At 52.9% G+C, this 20,240-nt stretch overlaps 1 protein-coding gene across 4 annotated transcripts in view; it reads left to right on the plus strand.

The window, feature by feature from the left end:
- SUSD4 (sushi domain containing 4) overlaps positions 1–20,240 on the plus strand; it is a 101,578-nt gene that overhangs the window by 55,426 nt on the left and 25,912 nt on the right. For 3 of the 4 annotated variants that reach the window (XR_004900857.1, XM_036016219.1, XM_036016218.1), the window contains 2 exons: positions 5,568–5,741; positions 9,893–10,080. Coding sequence is in view for 3 of the 4 variants with exons in the window: in XM_036016219.1 (XP_035872112.1) it covers positions 5,568–5,741; positions 9,893–10,080 (362 nt within the window). In the remaining variant the exon portion in view is untranslated. Of the gene's footprint in view, positions 1–5,567; positions 5,742–9,892; positions 10,082–20,240 lie in introns of all 4 variants that reach the window. The other variant, XM_028531201.2, reaches the window with a different exon arrangement.

The following is a 20,240-nucleotide window of genomic DNA, read 5'->3' on the forward strand; positions in this document are numbered from 1 at the left end:
GAGAGATCCTTGTCAGATCATGCAGAAAGGCCGCGACGTGATTGTTAGCAAACCCAGAGCACCAGGCCGCTCGTGGCAATTTCCCCAGCAAGCGGTTGTCCATTTCACAAGCTTGCAATGGACACTACCCAGAATTAGGTTGGCTGCTTATGAAAAATGCAGGGCCACCCCATGCGTGTCCTTCCAAACCCGTTGCAGATGACATCCATCTTCCCTCATGGCAGTCTGGAGTAGTTTGGGGCTAGCCGGGGCTCCCCGGTCAGCCTCTGAGAGCCCTGGGACTAGGGCAGAGCTCCTGGAGCCCCACGCCGGACCTGCAGGCGCACGTGGCCTCAGGGGCAGAGCCACCTCCCGGCCGCAGCCTGGGCAGGTTGGCAGCTCCTCTTCATTAGACACAGATGCTGAGGAGTGGGCGGGGCCTTGCTAGATCTGAGCCAGCCTCTGCATTTGGACGGCTGTCTGTGGTCCAGTCCAGCAATTGTCAACTTTTTCCATCTCATGGCACAAATAAAGTAATTACTAAAATTCTGTGGCATGCCAAAAATATGGCTTTTTTTGCTGATCTGACCAAAAAATACATATGATTTTGATTCATTTACATCAGATGGCTATTGTACTGGCTGTTGTCATTTTTTTATTTGACAATCAATGGGAAAAGAGGTCACCGACCCTGACTAAATAAATAGCTAGATGTGCATGTTTTAAAAATTCTTATGTGCCCTGGCTGTTGTGGTTCCGTGGATCGAATGACAGCCTGTGAACTGAAAGGTCACTGGTTCAATTCCCAGTCAGTGCACATGCCTGGGTTGTGGGACCTGGTCACAAATAAATAAATAAAATCTTAAAAAAAATTCTTGTGGCACACTGGTTGAAAATCACTGATCTAGTCCATCACCTTACCTATCTATCAAGCAGTGGCTCTCAATGTTTGACTTTGTGGGAATTGCCCATGGGGCATGCTAAAGATGCACACTTATTTCCAGGCCTACTCTTACAGGGTTTTGTGCCCTAGGGGTCTGAATTTAGGAGGCACCTTGGTGCTACTTGCGATACTTGCCATAGGCACTTAAAAATCAAGATGTAGGGTGGAGCGATACGTTTTGATTTCAATACTTGCCACCTCTCTTTTTTTCTATTCATATTATGAAATTTTATGTCTTGTAAGCAAAAGAAAAGAAACAAATGGAAAAAAAAAGATGTAGGGTGGAACTTCTGTAGGTTGTCAGCTCATGAGAATGACATTTGAACTGCCTTTTTTATTTTTCTCTTGAGCTCAGCTCTGGCAACTGAGTGCTTTCTGTCACTTCCTTGTTGTTGAAAGGGAAAGCTTCTTCAAAGGTAAAATAGTTAAAGCTCCGTTTGCCAAGAAAAAGCAGGACATCAGGAAGATTTGTCTTCCAGGGCAAAACTCTCTGAACTAAACCCCGTTTCTCCAACAAACTGTGTAACTGCACAAGAGGCCAAGTTGCCTCCAGAATGTTTTCTGGAAGATAATCAAGGTTTTCTGCTTTTGGAAATGTAATTGCCACCCCCGATAAGCTTAGTCATTTATTTCCTCAAATTCTGTGAAGCGCACTCTACTGATAGGCCAGAGACTGCGAGTATAGTTGGGAACGATCACACCATTTTAGTGAGTTTCCTTACTCTTCTTTCTGGATTAATGCTGTTGTTGTTGTTGTTGTTTTAACCTTTTAAAAATTCATGCACTGTGACACGTATAAGAAGACACAAAACCAAACAGTTTGCTTTGTGAGTTACCACAAAGCAAGCACCCACATCACCACCATCCTAGAACACTGCTGGTGCCCTGGAAGCCCGCCACCTGTTCCCACCCTCTCGGGGGAGACCTCCCTCCAGAGGCATGGTGACCACTTCCCATGGTGGGCACTCAGCCAGGGACGGTGCGCCCCCAAACATGCCACGATTGTGAGTTTAACTTACCTTGGCCTCGTGTGACCCAGAGTGAGATTCCTGACTTCTTCTCTACCCCCAGCACCAAGAACATGCCAGGCCTGGAGAAGTGCTCAGTAATTTGCTGAATGAATGAACCAATGGGTGAAAAAATAAGCTTTACAAATGCTGGCTTGAACAAAAGCCTTTCTTCAGAACCTTTAGCATGCCAACAGGAATTGTGAATCTCTGAGCGTGTATCAGGTATTCAAGTTCCTGGGAACAGTTTTTGGGGACGATTGATGTCAAAAGCTGGTATTTTTAAGGAATCAGATTTGTATCCACATATAACATTTTTTTTAAAAAAGCAAACCTATCACATAGCTCCTATTCTTTAAAATTTCTTTTACTATTTCTGCTTCATCCTTTAACTCTGCTCTCTGATAACTAATCTGATCAATTAATTTGTACTGATCTATAAATGTGTAGTACTACTTTAGGACCTTTTACTGGTCCCCTTTCATTTACTTATTCTATTAAATCCCCATTGTTACTAGAACAGAATACGAAAAAATAACAAGAGTGGCAAGTGACCATTATATCCCCAAAGTACCCATTTGTGTCCTATCTGCATATGTTTTGATCGTCAACTAGATTCGACCTGCCAGAATCAGGCGTTATAATAGACGGTGTTTTTCATAGTCCTTGGTAACAGCATTTCTTAAGTGGCTTCTAAAAATTCTTCCTGGAAACCAGGTGAATTTGTGCTATATAGAAAATCGTGTTCTTTCTATTTGATCCTTTAGAATTGACGAAAATGACACCTATCTTTTCAGAGTCTAAAGCTCCTGGTTTCTTCCCGTCCATCGAAATAAGGCCCATAGTTGTTTGCTGCTGCTGACGACGTCTGGGGGGATTAGGTGCCAGCACCGTGGATGAAACAATGGTCCAGTTTTAGTTTTAGGTTTTGGTCTGTTTCAGTTTTGTCCTGGTCACTAGGGCACAGCCCCTCCCGGCCCCCCTACCTTGGTGGAATATTGACTCTGATGAGTTCCCACTCGAGATGTAGCTCCTCTTACACAATCAGTTGGTCCTGTGTCGCTCATTCCCTGTGGTGACCCTTCTTAGCCAAGTGCATGGTTACTGCGATTTGGGAGGCTGTGAATTCCCTTTGAACCTCATGTGATCCGCTCTGTAGTCGTCTCCAACTCTTGCTTCTGGACACGGAGTTCTAGTTTCAAGTTCAAAGCATTCCGTATTATAGAGCATGATGCAGAGAAGGCCTGGGGGCTTCTCCTCCTGGTCAGCTACTCTTCCCATGTTCCCCACGTCCGAACAAACATTTCCGTCCATTGAATTGACTCGCTACAGCTGGCTACCTCCTGAGTGTACTGGTTAATTCTTGAATACATTTTGAATCAATCATGAAAACAGTCAGTCATATAAATTACCGCCATAGGACCTATTCACAGCCAAGATTTTACGGGCGGATGCCTTGATAAATGTGTGTTTATTTGCTGTGAATCATTTCTGCATAGTGATGCTGAAAAAAAGTGGAACCCACCCTTTCCATCACGAAGGAGGCCGCCGCGGTGGGCACAGACACGACAGTTATCAGTGGCTCCAGGCAGGAGTGTCCTGGGAGGGGCCTGGGGGAAATTCAGCTAGTCTGGGGGAAAACCTATTGTCTGAATGTGAACAGTTAGAAGTTGCCTTTCCACAGCCTGAAACGCAAAGATGAGGGAACACAGTTCTCCAGCCACGGCTGCCCCTGCTGCGGTCCAGAGGCAAAGGGTCGATTACTCATGCGTTTCCTCAGTGGGGGAGGGTTTAGCTCCCAGGGCTGCCCCGAGAGTCCATCCGTCAGATTCCTGCAGGGCCAGCTGCTCAAGGTTTCTCGGGCAGAGGGCCTCACGGTGCCCCTCAGAATTTCTCCTATGCCCCCTGTATACACAGGTCTGGGGTCCTGGGAGAAATGTCGGGGAGAGGGTGGTCGTCCCTGCTCTCAAGCTAATGAAGGTGCCGAGGGCTGAGCTAAAGGCAGACCTGGGCCTGACAGTGTCTGATTGATTGATAGATTTATAATCCTCACCAGGGAATATGTTTATTGATTTTTAGAGAGAAAGAGAGGGGAACATGGATGGGTTGCCTCCTATACTCCCATCCACCGGAGGTCAAACCCGAGACCTTTTGTGTACAGGATGACACTCCGACTGCTCCAACTAACTGAGCCACCTGGCCAGGGCGGCACTTGACCTCTGACGACCGATGCGAGACAGAGGATGGCCACCACTGCTTGGTCCCCAGCTCTCAGGGTCCTCCCTGGCCAGGGCCTCCCCCTTCCATCCCAGGCTTTCCCACCACTGACATTCCATTTCCCAGAGTCTGTGGTTGTTGGATCCCCCCTTTGCACCCAGTCAACCCAGCCCCAGCCCACATCAAAGCTCCCGGGACAGGCTCTCTTTAAGGCCACCCAAGATCCCAGCCACCTGAGCCCTCCACCAGCCAGCCACTGCTCCTTCCTGCTTCTTCCCTCTGCGTGAGGGTTCCCCTGGGGGCTCAGCGCCTCGGAGCCGACGGTTCAAAGCTCAGAGGAACGTGGTCAGGATACTCTTCCAAACATGTCGTGCATTCTGCAGGCTTTCGGGGTGGCTGAGAAATCTATAGTCTTTTAGAGCATTGGGAAGTTTCTGGGGGAAGTTTCTTCGATTGCCAAAGTGCAGTCCTTTGATTTCGCCTCGTCTCAAAAAGTTCAGAAGCAGCAAGCCTAGACTGTGACTCATCTGTAGGTCAGGGCCATCCGACTCCAGCAGGAGAAATACACACCTCCAGCTTACAAGCCCCAGGCCTGGAGGATCAGAGATATTAAATGGAGATGTGCCAGTAAGAGATAGGGAGACAGGTGGTGGGCCAGTGGGACTTAGATGGGATTGGCTGGATGGTGTTTAGGGCGGGAGTGGGCAGAGGGAGCAGGGTCCCACCTTGGCGGTGCAGAACGGAATGGCCCGTGTGGGCAGCTGGGCGTAGAGAGAGTTACAAGGGGGTAGTTATAATGGGTCGGTTTTGCTTTATCTTCTGCCCCTGGGCCTCCAACCCTCCAAGGCCATGCGGGCTCCCAGCCTGGCCCCTGCCCCTCCCGTTCCTGTCCACCAGCATCCTGCTCCGACTCCACGAGCAGGCGGTGGTAGGTGGCTTGCTCTGAGCCTTGGCACGATTGGCGGTGGTGGTGCGCTGCTCTGTGGACGATCTTCCGCAAAACAGATAAGGTGGGCGGGGAATGCCGACAGCTAATGCAGCCGCGGCTCGCCCCCTGCTGTTCTGCAAAGCACCCTTTCTTATGAGGCCCAGGCCCTCACCCCACAGGCAGTGACCGGGGGAGACATGGCGGGGTGTGGGGGGCAGCCAAACAAGATGCCCCGTGCTGTGTGCTGTTCACAAACACAGCCAAGGCTGGAACCGGGTGGATAGTTTGGGTGGACCCCCAACTCTGGGGTTTCTTCACGTATTTTCAAAACCGTCCCTGAGCTCAGCTGTGCAGTGTGTGGTGTCACAGGTGGGAAACTCAGTTCCTTCGGTGGCTGAGACCAGGTCTGAAAATCAGAGCTCTCTCTCGAGGAGCCATGCATCACAACCGTTTTCAGTGCCAAAACTTGTGCATGCTGTTTGCACCCTTGCAGCTTGCCGCATCCCTCAAATCGAAGATGCCGAGATTCATAACAAGACCTACAGATACGGAGATAAGCTAATCATCGCTTGTCGAGACGGGTTCAAGATCCGTTACCCCAACCTGTACAACCTGGTTTCGCTGTGTCGCGACGATGGCACGTGGGACAACCTGCCCATCTGTCAAGGTATGAGATGGCAGCCGTCATTGTCGGCTGCTCTTCTCGCAGAGCACGTTGGGGTGTGTGTGTGCCTTTCTCGGACAGACTGAGAGAGACGACAGAGGGGCGGCAAAGCCACCCACGCTGCCCCGGGGGGTCCAGCTGTGCCTTCCCCTGGATCACCGAGCTCCATTCTTGTAGTTGTCACCTCGCTCCCTGGGTTTTCTCCAGCTCCAGGCACCCCGTTCCAAAGCATAAATGGGGACTGCCTTCTTCTTTAGCCTGTTCGATGTCTCCTTTGCTGAGAAACCACAAGGAGGGGAAGAATGAGGAGATTCATAACTAGGCTGTGGACACAGTGATGAACTGCTGTGTACTTAATGGGAATAACAAAACATTTGTTCTCGTTTCAGCAGGGCTGAGACTGTATTTCAAGCCGATCTTGCAGTGGCTATTTTCTCTTAATAATGGTATGCCGTTTTATAACGCATGAGGAACAGAAAAATAATCAAATTCAGATTTCATCCAGACCACATGGTGAATAGTTATCCTTTTCCTCTTTAAAGAAGAAACATTAGCCTGGGCTGACATACAGAGCCCTGCTTGTGTTCACACGAACTCTGATTGTCTCTCTCGACACGCAGCTTGGACTGAAGGGCCGAGGAGCCATTGCATAATTCACAGTGAGAGGAAGGGAGAGAGCGGTCTCATTCGCACGGAAGGCTCTGGTGCGGTCAAGTTGAGACGAATGTTAACTTTGTGCTTGGAAATCATAGCCGGCGGACTCTGCTGTTACCTCGCATGCCCCGTGGTTAGAAATAAATCATTTCCTTGTGCAAGAGCTGAAGAGTCATGGCCCCGGGGGGAAAAAACAGAACAGACCAGGACAGAGGCGGTGCACCCCCGTCTCACACCTGGGTTTCTCTCCTGAAACTCCCTGTTGTACATTCTGCAAGGAGACACGTGATTCATTTACACTTTCAGAAACAGTCCACACAATCAGCAGCTTGCTCTTAGGTTGGGTTATTTATTCAAATGAACTTCATTAATCACTAATTCTTTCCAGTCCCATGGGCCTCTCCAACTAAAGGCAAAGATAATGAATCTAGCCACTTCTTGCCTTGATATTTTCTATGTATCCTTTCGTTCTCCTGCTTTCTATTTCCTTTTATGTCACTTAAATATAGTATGCTTCTTTAGGCGTATTTTTTGCCCCAATGACTTTTTAAGAATTTACCCCAATGGCCCCGGCTGGTGTGGCTCAGTGGATTGAGTGCCGGCCTGCTAAACAAGGGGTCACCGGTTCGATTCTCAGTCAGGGCACACGCCTGGGTTGCTGGCCAGGTCTCCAGTAGCGGAAGAAGCAACCACACATTGATATTCCTCTCCCTCTCTTTCTCCCTCCCTTTCCCTCTCTCTCTAAAAAAAAAGAATTTACTCTATGGCGATATACATCTTGGGGTGTCATTTTCCCTTGCTTAGCCTGCCACTCTAGTTGCTCCCCTCCATGACCCCTTACTCAAATCTCAGCCAAAACATAGTGTTTAGAGTTCTTGAACAACAAAGGAGCTGGCCAGCTGCTCTCGAGAAGCACGCTTTTTCCAACAACAGCATGGCCTATAGCCCAGCTTCCTTCCTCCTCGAGTCCCCCCGGTCCCCACAGAGGAGGTGCCCCTGGTCCATGCTCTGTCCTCCCCTCCACCCCCTGTGCCTTGCTGAGGCCCCGGCTCCCTCAGGCTGCCCACCCGCCTGGGAACAGCGTGAGCAACAGGGAATCAGGCGGCCTCAGATGGCCTCCGGAGTCCCCAGGGGGAATATAATTGGCCCTCGGAGTGACATTTCATTCTGTAACTTTAATCGGCACCTGTGGACCAGGAGCTAAAGCCCGAGGAGCCTTCTCTCTGTTCTGCAGAAGTGCAAATAGAAATCGCATTGAACTATTGAGTGCGAGCCAGTTTTCTCCCGTTATATTTAGAACAGGCTGCCTCCAACCAAGAGTGAGAGTATCTTTCCTTCGCTTATTAGTTGCACAAGTTGTAACCCCTTCCATCTCCTTTTGGGGCAAGAGTAGAAGGGCAGTTCCGAGGCCATTTTTTTTTTGGAGAGTGGTATCCTGAGGACTCCTGCTCACTGGGGGTCAGAGTTCGTCTTTATTTAGGGAGAGCCAGTTTATCCAGATGGGTAGCTCAAAACTGTGGTGTGCACTGGCCGTGGCCATTTTATAAGGGGTCTGGAACATTCACAGATTTGAGTATCTGTGGATTTTGGTATTCGTAGGGGATCCTGGAACCAATCCCTCATGGATACTGAGGAAAGACAGAAGTTGTTTTTTTTTTAAGACTTTTTATTTATTTTTCAAGAGAGGGGAAGGGAGGGAGAAAGAAAGGGTAAGAAATGTCAATGTGTGCTTGCCTTTCACATGGCCCTCACTGGGGACCTGGCCTGCAACCCAGGCATGTGCCCTGACTGGGAATCCAACCAGCAACCCTTTGGTTTGCAGCCTGTGCTCAGTCCACTGAGCCACACCAGCCAGGGCAACACTGAAGTTTTTCAGGAGGCAAAAGTTATATGCCGATTTTCAGCTGTGTGCAGTTCACTGCCCCTACCCCGGTGTTGTTCAAGTTCAAGTATACGTGTTATCAACAGGAGGCATGGGCATAGTCATTGTGCCAACTTACTTGAACTATACCCGGAGGTTCTAACACATTCACTTGTCCAAATAGTAATTTGCTCACCTTTTTCTCCACTATTGCTTTTATTTTTTCCTAATTCCCAACCTCCTCCCACACATTTCACTTTTGCTGTATACACTGTCAGCTCAGAACAAAACAATCACGTAAGGCCCAAAGGGCATGGCTGAGCACCACGCCTTTTAGACACGGTCCATCCTCATCCTGAGCGTTTGCTGTTCTGGGCAGTGGCCGGCTGGGTTGCCTGGGCTCGGTCACCCAGCACAGCAGGGCCAGCCCTGTCAGCCTGGAGTGAGCGCCTCCCTGCACTCTGCCCTGACCCACAGACCCCACACACTGGGTCGCTGGCTGATGTGATTGGCCAGACACCCAGCTCCTCGGTGCTCAGGGTGATATCTAGCAAAGTCGGCTTAGGAAAAGGGTCCAGTCATCTGGCATAACTTGTCCCTCTGGATCAGAAGGGAAACTAGGTATTTCCATTGTACGTTATTCACTTCACACACAATTAGTTCTCCCCGGGAAGAGCACCAGCTTGGCGGGGTCATTACACCCTCCAGTGAAACTGCTGAAACCAATCAGACGTTCCGTGATCGCAGCGGAAGCCACACTAAACGCGGTTCTGTGCCAGTGGGGACGTCCCCCTGGGCTACACGGGCTTCGAGACCAAAACGGCAGCGACTGTTTACAGACTAGGAGTGCGCCCTCCTGGTTCACTTCCGCTCAGAGAGCACCTGGATTCCCACGGAGCTTGGCCTCACGGAGGGAGGGGCTTGGGGGCCCCGTCCCCAGGCCTCTGGCAGCTGCTGTTCCACTGCCCATGGAGACCTCAGTCATGGGCAAATCCCGGGGCCCACGAGGACCCATGGGACCGGCGGCTCTGTGCCCTAACAGACCCTCCTTCTGGGTCATTCTCAAGTGTAAGAGCTGCCGCACCCTAGGTTTCCTTGCCTATTCCCCATGAAACACAGCTGGGTTTTCAAAAGTTTAACGCCATCGCCTCGTACAGGGCACCTGCCCCATATTCCGAGGCAGAGGAATGAGTCTGTGTAGTAACCTTCTCAAGACCACACCTCTGTGGTCCAAATGGTAGGGTGTCTTGTTCCTCCGTGCCACCTCAGTGGTTGTCAACCCTGATGCCCTCACTTGGGGAACTAGCAGAGGTAGGAAAGACAGGGGAGCCTGGGCTGCCCACCGACCCTGGGTACGGGGCCAAACCTTGTTGTTTGATAAAAGTCCCACCAGCTACACCCTTCCCCACAGCTCCCTGCTCCCGAGCCTCTAGTGCCATCTGCAACTATAACGTCACATGAATGCATCGCAGGTAGAATAGGGAAGTCCATGGGGAGTCTGCACATTGAAGGTGTCCCTCCTCAGAGAGCACGCTCAGAGGACGGGAGCCCGAGAGAAGTCCAGTGCTGTGTTTAGCTTCCCAGTGTGCAGAGGGGACCGAGTGAGACTTCCCCGTGTTTTCCCTGTCCCTCATCACAGGCTGCCTGAGGCCGCCGGCCTACTCCAATGGCTACGTGAACATCACTGAGTACCAGACGTCCTTCCCCGTGGGGACCGTCATCTCCTACCACTGCTTCCCCGGCTTCAAACTCGACGGCTCGGCCTACGTGGAGTGCTTACACAACCTCATCTGGTCGTCCAGCCCGCCCCAGTGCCTTTCTCTGGAAGGTAACACATATTATTATTCTTTCGGAAGTTGGGTTTTGGGCGATTCTGTCTGTCTCCCTAAGAGGCGAGGAGCTGAGAAGCGCGGTCGGTGATCGCTTGCGTTCAACTGCAGACGCCTCGTTTGCCTCCGTCCTGGGCGGGGGCCCAGGGACCCTGTCTTACAACCAGACGCAAAACCTGCTCCCCCCCCCCCCCCCCGCTTCAGCTTCAGGGATAAGAAAGAAAAGTTTCATGCATTAAAGGTTCCACTGCAAAAAATATTGCAAAGTTACATGATGTGTCTTCAAAAATTCATTTTCTCTGCACCAAGTGTAAACAGACTGTGTTACGGCATCAGTCACCTCACCCCCTCGTTTTATTACTGTTGTTCAATGTGTCTTCCTGTTTCTGGGCGTTTTTATGGCTTCGCGGTAAGTACATTTGCAGAAGCTCTGCCCTCCCTGCGTCTGTTAAATATACGTGGTTGTCTTACAGCGAGGTTCAGCAACGATCACTAATGAGCAGTGAGGGGAGCAGGCAGGCCCGCGTCTGTGGGTGCAGCGCCCCTAACGACTCCCGCCAGGCCAGCTGCGTGTGCTGGCTCAGGCCGCCCTTGAACTCGGGGTCTTGAAACGATGACGGAAGGGAACCAACACCCATTTGTTTCTTGGCGTCTCTTGAGTACAGTGGGCGGGAGCGGGGGTCTGTGTGGGAAGATAAACAGGAAAGGAAGCCTCCGGTCGGGAGGCCCTCCCAAGCCTTTCTCGGGAGACAAAATGAGCCACAATAGGCTGTGGAAGCAGGCGGATTCTCGGAAGCAGCATTTCTGCCCTGCGCACCTCAGTGCAGGAGGTGTGTTGGGGAGGGGACGGCCAGAGGGGTCAGGGAAGGCATCTCCTACACGAGACGCGGATGGGTTGGCTGGAGCCATGGTGCCACCTTGGACACAAGGGTCGGGGAGGATGGGGGGCCTGGTGCTCCCAGGAGCCAGAATGCCCCTGCTCACCCCCACTTCTCACCCATCCCCAAACCCCTAAAGCATCAGAATCCACAGTCGAAATGTCAGATAAAGTACAGGACACCAGTTAAATCTGAATTTCAGATAAACAACAAATAATTTTTTTATATGAACATGTTCTAAATATCGCATGGGACTTACTTCCAGCCAACCATTATTTTTTGTTGATCTGAAATGCAAATATGGCCAAGCGTCCGATGTTTTTGTTTGTGAAATCTGACAACCCTAAATCCGGAGGGATACGGGCAGCCCCTCTGTTTCCACGGAAACGGCTGTTCTGTCGTCTGGACGTGGCTGGCCTGAGCAAGGCCCTACTGAGGAGAGGGGCTCCTGGCTCCAGGAGGTCTCTGCCGGCTCAGATGACCGGGAACCCAGGGTTGCTTAAAGGGGTCATTGTTACCCCCTGGCCGTTGGGACCGCCTACTTGAAAATCTTTTCAGATTTGGTTTAAGTGCCTTTCAAGCCGTCCTGTTCTGATAAGCTTCCTTTTGAGACTCTGAAAGCAGTTTTTACAGCACCCAGAGAAGGTGATATGAAGAGATGTCAGCAAAATGGAACTTCAAGGGTCGCCGCGCTGAGCGGGCCTCGGACTGGAATCCCGTGTCCTGGGTCCCTTTTCCTCTGCCCGCCTGGGCTGTGCCTGAGGTGGGGGGGATGCTGACGATGCAGGGTGACAGCTGCTTGTACCAAGTCACATCACACTTTTTTAGCTCACTTTTTTAAAAAACAATCTTTACATCTTTATTTTCCATCGACATCCATTTACACTATCTGGTGGAATTCATTCGTGAGAGCATCACATGCTCCGTGGCTCACGGCGCCAAAGCCTGGCTCTGAACGGAGAGGCACGGGGCGGACTAAAGGGGTTTTGACTCAAGAGTGGATAGAAGCTGCACGAGATTAGCAATGGGTTCAAAGAAGAGATGAGAGTCACAAAAACACTTACCCAGGGGCCCCTGGGTGTTGGTATTTCTTTAACGCTTCCTCAAATGGCCCGTCATCTTTTTAAAAAGTGGGGCCTCATTTATGCAAACTGCCACAGGGCACTCAACACAGAGGGGCCGTTCTGAGGGGATCTGGCCCTTTGATACACCGCCCACGCCGGTTTCCCTGGCTCCTCTGCCTTCCCTGGCCCTCGGTGGGTTTCTCTTGACGGCGTTCGTGGACCCTGTTGCACTGTGCTGCAGAACCGGGTCGCGCTGCCGGGGGCTCTTAGGTCCACGGGGCTGTCCTGACCCCTCCAGTGGCCGGGCGTGGTCAGCTGTGCTGGGGACGTCCTTCCCCTTCAGCTGTTCACCCCTCTCTGTTCCCGGTCTCACTGTGCAGCCATTTGTCTGTCAGGCGTTGCTGTCCCTGGCTCTGCAGCGTTCCCTACCTGCGCCCCCCGCCCCCCCCCACCCAGCTCCTCACCTGCCCTGAGCCGGGCGATGGGCTCAGCGGGGTGGTTGTGGAGCCGGTGCGGCATAGGGATGAGGAGTGTACATGGACGTGTGACTGGCTGGGCGCGTGTCCTGGTCTCCTTCTTACTCATTTTGACTCAGGACAAGTCCCTGAGCTTCCTTCCATCAGTCTCCATCGTCTCAGCGATAAAGTAGGGGGGGGCCATTGTCCTCACGTCGTGGGACCATGAGGATCCAGCGTGATGACAAATATAACACAGCTAGGGAAGTGTGTGGCACATAGTAGGTGGTCAACCATGTGCCCATCATTACCCTTGCTCTAAAATTGTGCCCAGAGCCACCATAAACAAGCGAGTACCCCGGGCACGAGCGACGGATCCAGCACCCGGGCTTTTGCGCATACACACTGCGGTGTGGTTCTGGCTGCTCCGATGCTGTTTTGGTTACTGTGTGCTTTTAGCTCTGTTTGTCCAAGGTGAAGCCCCGACAATGAGAGGCAATACCGAACAATAATAATTGCCCTTCATTTTGAGGGCTTGGTATCAAAATGTTTGACACAGAATCGGTCACCCTCAGGTGGCAGGTACTTTTTAACCCCGCTTTGCTGGTGAGCAAACCCTGACTCCCAGAGGTTCCGCCGTTGGCCCGACATCACACGGCAAGCAGGCGGGGGAGCTGGGACTCGAACATGAGTCTCTGTCACTTCCAAGCTCATGCACTTGACTACCAGGGTCCATTGTCTAATTTGCTTGCTCCGATGGCTTTATAATTCAACAGGGAAACCCAATTTGATATGTTTACACGCCATTTTCTAAAGAGTCAAAAAAATGTTAAAGGGTTCTCACCAGGTAGGGGAGCAGGGAATCTGTCTTTCCAGTCTAGCAAGTCTCCCTGTAGAAACCCCAGCTTCTGGGGGGCTGCCCGGAGAGCCCCCACTGCCGCCAGAGGTCACATGACTGCCACTGTGAGGCAGATAGGAAAGGCCAGGGGTCAGATAGCTCAAGTCACCACTTGAACTTGGAGGCTCCCCCCTCTCAGAGATGCTTCTGTTTACTCAGCTGTTACATGGGAAGATGAGACCCTTTCACCAGAAGTCCCGTCCACGCATCTCTCGAGGGAAGGAAGGGTTTCCATCCAGAAAGGGCCAAACGTCTTATGACAGCGGAGTTTAGAAAGACACCAGGGTCCGTGCGGTGTCCCCATAGATAAAGGCCTGGGAGGTCCATTTAGCCATTCCGTGGACGTTTTTCAAATGTCTGCAGGCTGAGTGTCTTGCAAGTGCGGCGAATACAGAGGCAAACCTCGGACCCCCATCCTCCGCCCCTGGGCTCACGGATGTAGTGCGTGGTCCCTGCCGTCTCACTCCTGCCTGGGGGACTCGGGTCTGAATATCCCACGTGGAAGTTACCCAGGGCTTCTGGCAGTGACAGGAGGGTTCCATTCTCTGAGGCTACCCAAGGGGCTCTGAAAGGGGTCTCTGGGGGGTGGCTTTAAAAATATTTTTAAAAGATTTTTATTTATTTACTTTCAGAGAGAGGGGCAGGGAGGGAGAAGGAGAGGGAGAGAAACATTAATGTGCGAGAGATACATAGATCAGTTGCTTCTCATGCGCCCCCCACTAGGGACCTGGCCCGCAACCCAGGCATGCACCCTGACTGGGAATCGAACTGGCGACCTTTTGGTTTTCCGGCTGGCGCTCAATCCACTGAGCCACACCAGCCAGGGATCTCTGCGGTTTCGAGAGAGCTGAGGGATGCAGGGGAGGGGTCACTTTGCTGTGCTGGGTTGGCCCTGTGACGACGTGCCAGTGTTCGGTGTGTCCTCGGAAGGCAGCAGGGACACAGGCATCTGGGAGGCGGTGGCGGTGGACACTCGGCGTGGGTGTCTGTCTGTTGTGCTTGAGTATCTTCCTTTTCCAAGTGGGGCCGTAGGTCAGTCCGGGAAGCACAGGCACCGAACGCCTCATGGGTGACAACTTAGGCAGCGCCTCCCGGCACGCTGGCCTTTTCAACGGGGCTCGCTCAGCCTCGGGGGCTGGCCTTTCTCCCGGCCACAAACACACCTGACCCGCCCGCTGGGGAGCTGCTGGGGAGCTGCAGGCCTGCAGCTCTGTACCTAAACCCGACCAGGCCCGCCCCAAACTCAGAATGCCCAGGGTGATGTCTCCCGCTCCCATCCGTTTCAGGGCTCGCGGTGCAGGGGATGGAGGTTTAATCAGCGTCTGATTCAATCCCAGGAAATGCAGCGGTGCCGTTTCCTCGGAACCCGCCAGCGCCCCGCGGTTCTTTCAGGCCTGCGCCTTTGTGTGAGGAAGGGAGGAAAATAGGAGACGGCAAAGCTCTGTTTGGCCAAACGTGAAATGACTTGAAAGGTTCTAATTTGGGATCAGAACTCAAAGCCGGCTCAGACGCATGGGGAGGCGTCCCAGCTCCCGGAAGCCTTGGCGGCGGCGGGCTCTGTTCCCGAGTCAGGTACAAGGTGCCACGCTCGGATTTCTCCCTCCGGGAGCCCCGCCTCCACACAGAGGCCCCTGGGGACTTCAAAGCAGATCCTCCGTGGGGAACAGGAAAGAGGGCAGCAGAGAAATCAGGGCCTCCTCGGATTTCAGACCTTAACAGCAGTGACGGCCCCGCGGGGACATGTCTTTGCCTTCTGGATAGTCTGCCCAGCTGCCCACGGGTGACATCTGAACGGTCCCTGTCCCTGGGTCTTTAACATGCCCCACAGTCGGGCCCAAGCTGCACTGTGTGTGCTGGCAGACACCGCGGGAGTTTTCCTTCCTTCCTCCCCTCCCTCCCCGCTGCCCAGGTAGGGCGCTGGTGCCAGCCAGAGATGTCCCCAGTGCTTGGGGCCATCGCTCTTAGGAACTCAAGTCCTGCTCCCCTGACGTGACAACAGCAGTGGCCAACTAGTCCCCCACACCGCACAGGCCTCCAACCCTTCAGAATGGACCAGCTGGCCAAGGTCACGGTCTCGTTAGCCTCTCCTGGGCTGCCAAGTGCCCCGTAGACTCGCCTGTGATCCTGTCAGCAGCTGGGTTCCATAGGAAACTAAATCAGCAGAAAACAGAGAAAAGAGAAATGAATGCGCCTTTCTCTCTTCGTCACCCAGTGTGGCAGTGGGGCCTGCATAGCCGGGAAGGAGGAGAGCGCATTTCTGCTTTATCTGCCTGCCCCAGCCTGCGTCCTTCCCCCTTCTTCTCAGCCTAATGGGAGAGGTTTACACCAGGTAATACTCGGCCAGGTGGGTGGGGACTCCCGCCCACCGGGTCCTGAGGCCCAAGGAGATTCCTAGGGAGCAAAGAAGCCCAAGGTACATCGGTTCTGGTTCCGGCTGCCCTACCCCCAGGGGCTCTGTTTCTGCCCCTCTGTGTCCACTTCAGGGGTGTCTGAAGAAAGAGCTTGCCGTTGCCAAGGATGAAAATCATCTATCCAGTGCCGCCTCCCTAGGAACTGGAGACCAGAGAAGCGAAATGATATCCCTCGTCACAGAAAACATTCCCCCACCCCCTTAGACTCCCAGCCTTCAAGCAAGCGAGTAGACAGCCCATTTGGAACCGTAATAAGGAGCCCAGTTTACACCAAAGTCTTATGGGAATTTTTTTTTTTTTGTATCTTACTCTAAACAACTCAGAACCTTCCATTCCCTTTGTGGACAAGTGTGTGTTCCTCGGGCCTGGGAACGAAGAAACCCCAGGTGCTCCTCCGTCACACGTTAGTGGCATTGGCTAGGGGAAGCCCTGTCTCGAACAACGCGGAGGTCGATCCGTGAGCAGAGAGTTCATCCTCCCGTCTGGGCACGGGTGGCCGCGCGTAACTCCCGCTGCCATTGTGTTTCCTGTAAACATTCATTTCCGGCAAATTCCTCTGCCTGGCACGGTTTGTGTTATAGCCACCTTGCCCGTGACCCTCGCCGTTTCAGGGTTTTTTTTTATTAGAGGGGAATGCAAAGTAGGAAGCAGTCTTGCTAATGTATTGTTCACGCGCAACAGTAAATTATTGTAATACCCTTCCCATGCACTGTTCATACATCACAGCGGAGGGATCACGGAGCAGTAACTGCCTGTGTGTCACAGCAGCCTGTCTCCAGGATCGCCGTGCTTCATTCCTCTCCCTCTCTCCCTCTCTCCCTCTCCCTCTCCCTCTCTCTCTCTCTCCCTCTCTCTCTCTCTCCCTCTCTCTCTCTCTCTCTCTCACAATAAGTAATCACCACTGGAGCTTCTTCCTCTTCTCGGTCACACGTTGCTCTTGTACTTGAGAGTAGACTGTGCTGCGACATCAAGGAGCTTCGTTAGTTTTTCTCTATGGCGAGTCTAGAAACATCGATCTTCCCGTGCGGAGGAAACCAAGAGACCTTCTTCCTCTTTTTTGAGCAGAACCGAGTGTTCAGGCTTCCCTGCTATTTCTTTTTAGGCTCTTTCTCTCCTGGGTTCTGTGGGTCCCGGCCTGACAGAGAGCCCTGGACTCGCCTCCCTTCCTCTCTCCATGTCCCCTGGTCACTTGCCTTAGCCGCTCTGCAGGCCCTCCGGGCACCGTGCCTGCCTTCCGGCCTCATTGGAAACGCATGACCACCAACCCTCCTGCTCTCCTGGACTCCTAGAAGTAAATTTTTTTTAACCTCATTCGCATGCAGAGACTGACATTGACGTTGAAAGAAGAAGAGAGATGGTTCTTCTTCCCACCAAAGGGAGCAAAGGTGGCAGCATTCTGGAGTGGTTTCTCCCACCAGAGCAAGAAACGAAGACCACACCGAGAAAGGAGTCAGCTAGCCCCGTCCCCCACCCCACACGCACATTCAGAGATGGGACCCCCCCGCCCAGGCTCCAGCTCCGCTGCTCCCCGGCCCTCTGTCCCTGGGCTGTCCCTAGGAGGGGACACAATGGATCTGGCCCCAGGTGCCACCAGTCATGTCTTCACGGAACTGTCTCCTGGAGGCAAGGCACAGGAAGGGGCCGACTCACCAATAAACCTGACCGAGAGCCCCCTGTGCTGCGGGAGCCCTTCGGCAGCTCGTGTCAGCAGAGAGCACCCCTGGTCCACGATGAGAATCCCTTTTGCCGGGGCGCGCACCCTCTGAGGCCGCGGAGAACTGTCTTCCTCTGGGTCCTCACTTTGCCACGTTGCCGCCTCCTAGTGAAAAACTCACGGACATGCAAGTGGAGGTCTTTATTTTGTGATATTTAAATGTCAGGTCGCTTGCCCTGGCCAGCGTGGCTCGGTGGGCCAGGCATTGTCCTGCGAGCTGAAAGTTCGTGGGTTCCATTCTGGGTCAGGGCACATGACTAGGTGGCGGGTTCGGTCCCCAGTTGGGACACATGCAAGAGGCAGCTGATCGATGTTTCCCTCTCACACTGGCGTTTCTCTCCCTCTCGTCCTCCCTCCCCTCCCCTCTGTCTGGAATCAATGAGAGAAAAAGTACATGAATAAATGTCAGCTCACTGAGAGGGACAGAGCGAAGCCCTGCAGAGCTGTGACCAGCGGTTGGTGTGAGCCCTAGCTCGGCCAAGAGAGGAGCGCTGTGATGCTCCGAGAGCAGATGACCTGTGCACGTGGGGGGGTCTCTGTGTTCGTCCTGAGACCCTGGGACATCCTCTCCATCCCCGCTCCGGGCAGAATGTGTTCCCTTCGTTCCCCTCCGGGACGTTAGGGAACTTGTATTTCATGGCAGTAAAGCCTCCGGCAGTCAGGTGCAACACGAAAGGCAATAAATCCTGTCGTCACCCCCGGGGGCCCTTTTCAGGGGGAATTACTTGGAAGTATCAGGCAGGGCGATTTGGGGGGTCACTCCTCCCCGACTTCCAGCCCACCCCCACTTCTCTTCATAAACGATCGCCCACCTTCTCTGTCCCTTTTTCCCCAAAGTATTTAGGCCTGTGGACTGATCAGCAGGTAAAACACACATACCTTTCCGTGTCCACCTTGGTGTCGCATGTCATTCATGTTCCGCCCCCTAGGACTTGTCCCATAATGGGCATGTTCACAGTCATGGTCTCTTTTTGTACCAGAGGAGGGCCTTCGTTGCTCTGGGGTTTGTTTTTGCAAAACTCAGGTGCTCGATGCTAAACCGCTCTGGATTCCTGCAGCATGAACGCGCTCAGCAGGGCCGGCCCGCCCCTCGGCTCACCGTCTTCTCGGGGACCTCGGCTCCCACAGGAAAGGCTGGGACGGGGCTGCCATCCCTTCCGGCCAGTTTGCTCTCTGATGGATGAGAAGCCAACGTGTTTTCTGACGCCGTCTCTGCCGCTCGCGTGAAGCGGTGTAATCGGCCCAGGCGTGGAGGAGGTGGAAAAACAGCTGGAGTTATAAAAAAAAAAATTGTGTTGGAATTCAGGTTTTAAAACCAGCCCTTACTTCAGGGATCACAGGTGAACAGCTGTGCCTACGTCCACCTGTATTTTCATACCATAAATATATTCGGAGGAATCTATTTTTTCGAATTGGGAAGAAAAGCAAATTGGAAGGAAGCCGAGAAGCCGAGAATTCTGGAGACTACTGTGGCTAAAGTAGCCCGTGAAAGGAAACTCCCGCTACCATACTGCTTGACACGTTCAAGGGTCCTGTGACCCTTTGAGTTAGCTGAGGGCCACTGCTGTCCCTGGAGCGTAAGGCTCCCCAACCTGGTTTCTGCATTGTCCAGAGAGAAGAATGGCTGGTGTGTTCCCAAGGAACTCGTGGGTTCAAGGCCTGGGGTTCAGGCCTGTTCCTGTGTTTCTTTCCTCCCCACCCCCACCCCGCCCACCGCACCGTGTCTCACCAATGAACCTCTGTAATGTGACACAGCTGCTTTTTACCTCACTTTCAAGAAACCTCCAAGTCTCGTTATCTCCAGCAGACACCCCGTGACCCTGATTTTTTCCCCTTCCAAAAAATGAAGATGCTCCCGTTGCCACCAGGAAACCCAGCCGCGGGGGAATTCTCCTTTATAAAAGGTGCAGACGCCAGGCCATTTTGACACTGTAGACGTCTCGTGGTTTATTGTCACCTCGCGGCGATGACGGCTTTGCTGGACTGAGCTGTTGGTACTCGGGTCCCAGCGGAGAAAGAGGAACAGCCTCGTGAGGACCCAGAGACATTGCCAGCTTCGGATTCTGGTACCAGCCTTGCCTCGCCGCAAAAGCACCACCCCAGCCAGCCCTGGTTTTACACCTGCCCCTCCCCCCGGCACCATCCCGTCTCCAAAACCTGGTGCTCTTCAGATTTCTTGGGCGAAGCTGTATTTTCTCCTTTGCCCTGAAGTGTCACAGTTGTCATTGATGCGTGCTGTATGCCTCCAGGGACTCCCTAATGTGGTGATTCCGAGACGGAAAACAGATCCCAGCCCCTCCCTCAGGGCAGCTGGGTAAAACTGATCTTGGACTTGAGCTGTCAGCCCTCCTCCCAGCAAGTGAACCCCACACTCCCTCCAGCCTGGGAACAGGCAGAGCCCCAGGCTTGTCATCACTCGCTTCCTTGGTGGACACACTCCTTGGCCTTCTGGGTTGTTACGGCAAAACCAAAGTGGACAACGTAGGGTGCTGTGTAATGGTCATTGATTTTCCCTGAGCCGAAAGCAAAGTTTTGCACGTAGCCTCGGAAACAGCTGTGGCTCTGCATGGAGGTTCAATCCGGCTTCCCGGAATCATACCCAGACTTAGACGGCACTGGGGACAGCTGGCACAGTAGCCGTCACGACTGCTAGGAGCTAACAGAACTCCAGAGGGCAGAGGTTTGGGTGCCTCTGTACCCCTGGATCCTAAGATCATTGCTCCCAGCACAGGCGGGTT

This window comes from Phyllostomus discolor, chromosome 15, assembly GCF_004126475.2.
Source record: "Phyllostomus discolor isolate MPI-MPIP mPhyDis1 chromosome 15, mPhyDis1.pri.v3, whole genome shotgun sequence".
NCBI lineage: Eukaryota > Metazoa > Chordata > Mammalia > Chiroptera > Phyllostomidae > Phyllostomus > Phyllostomus discolor.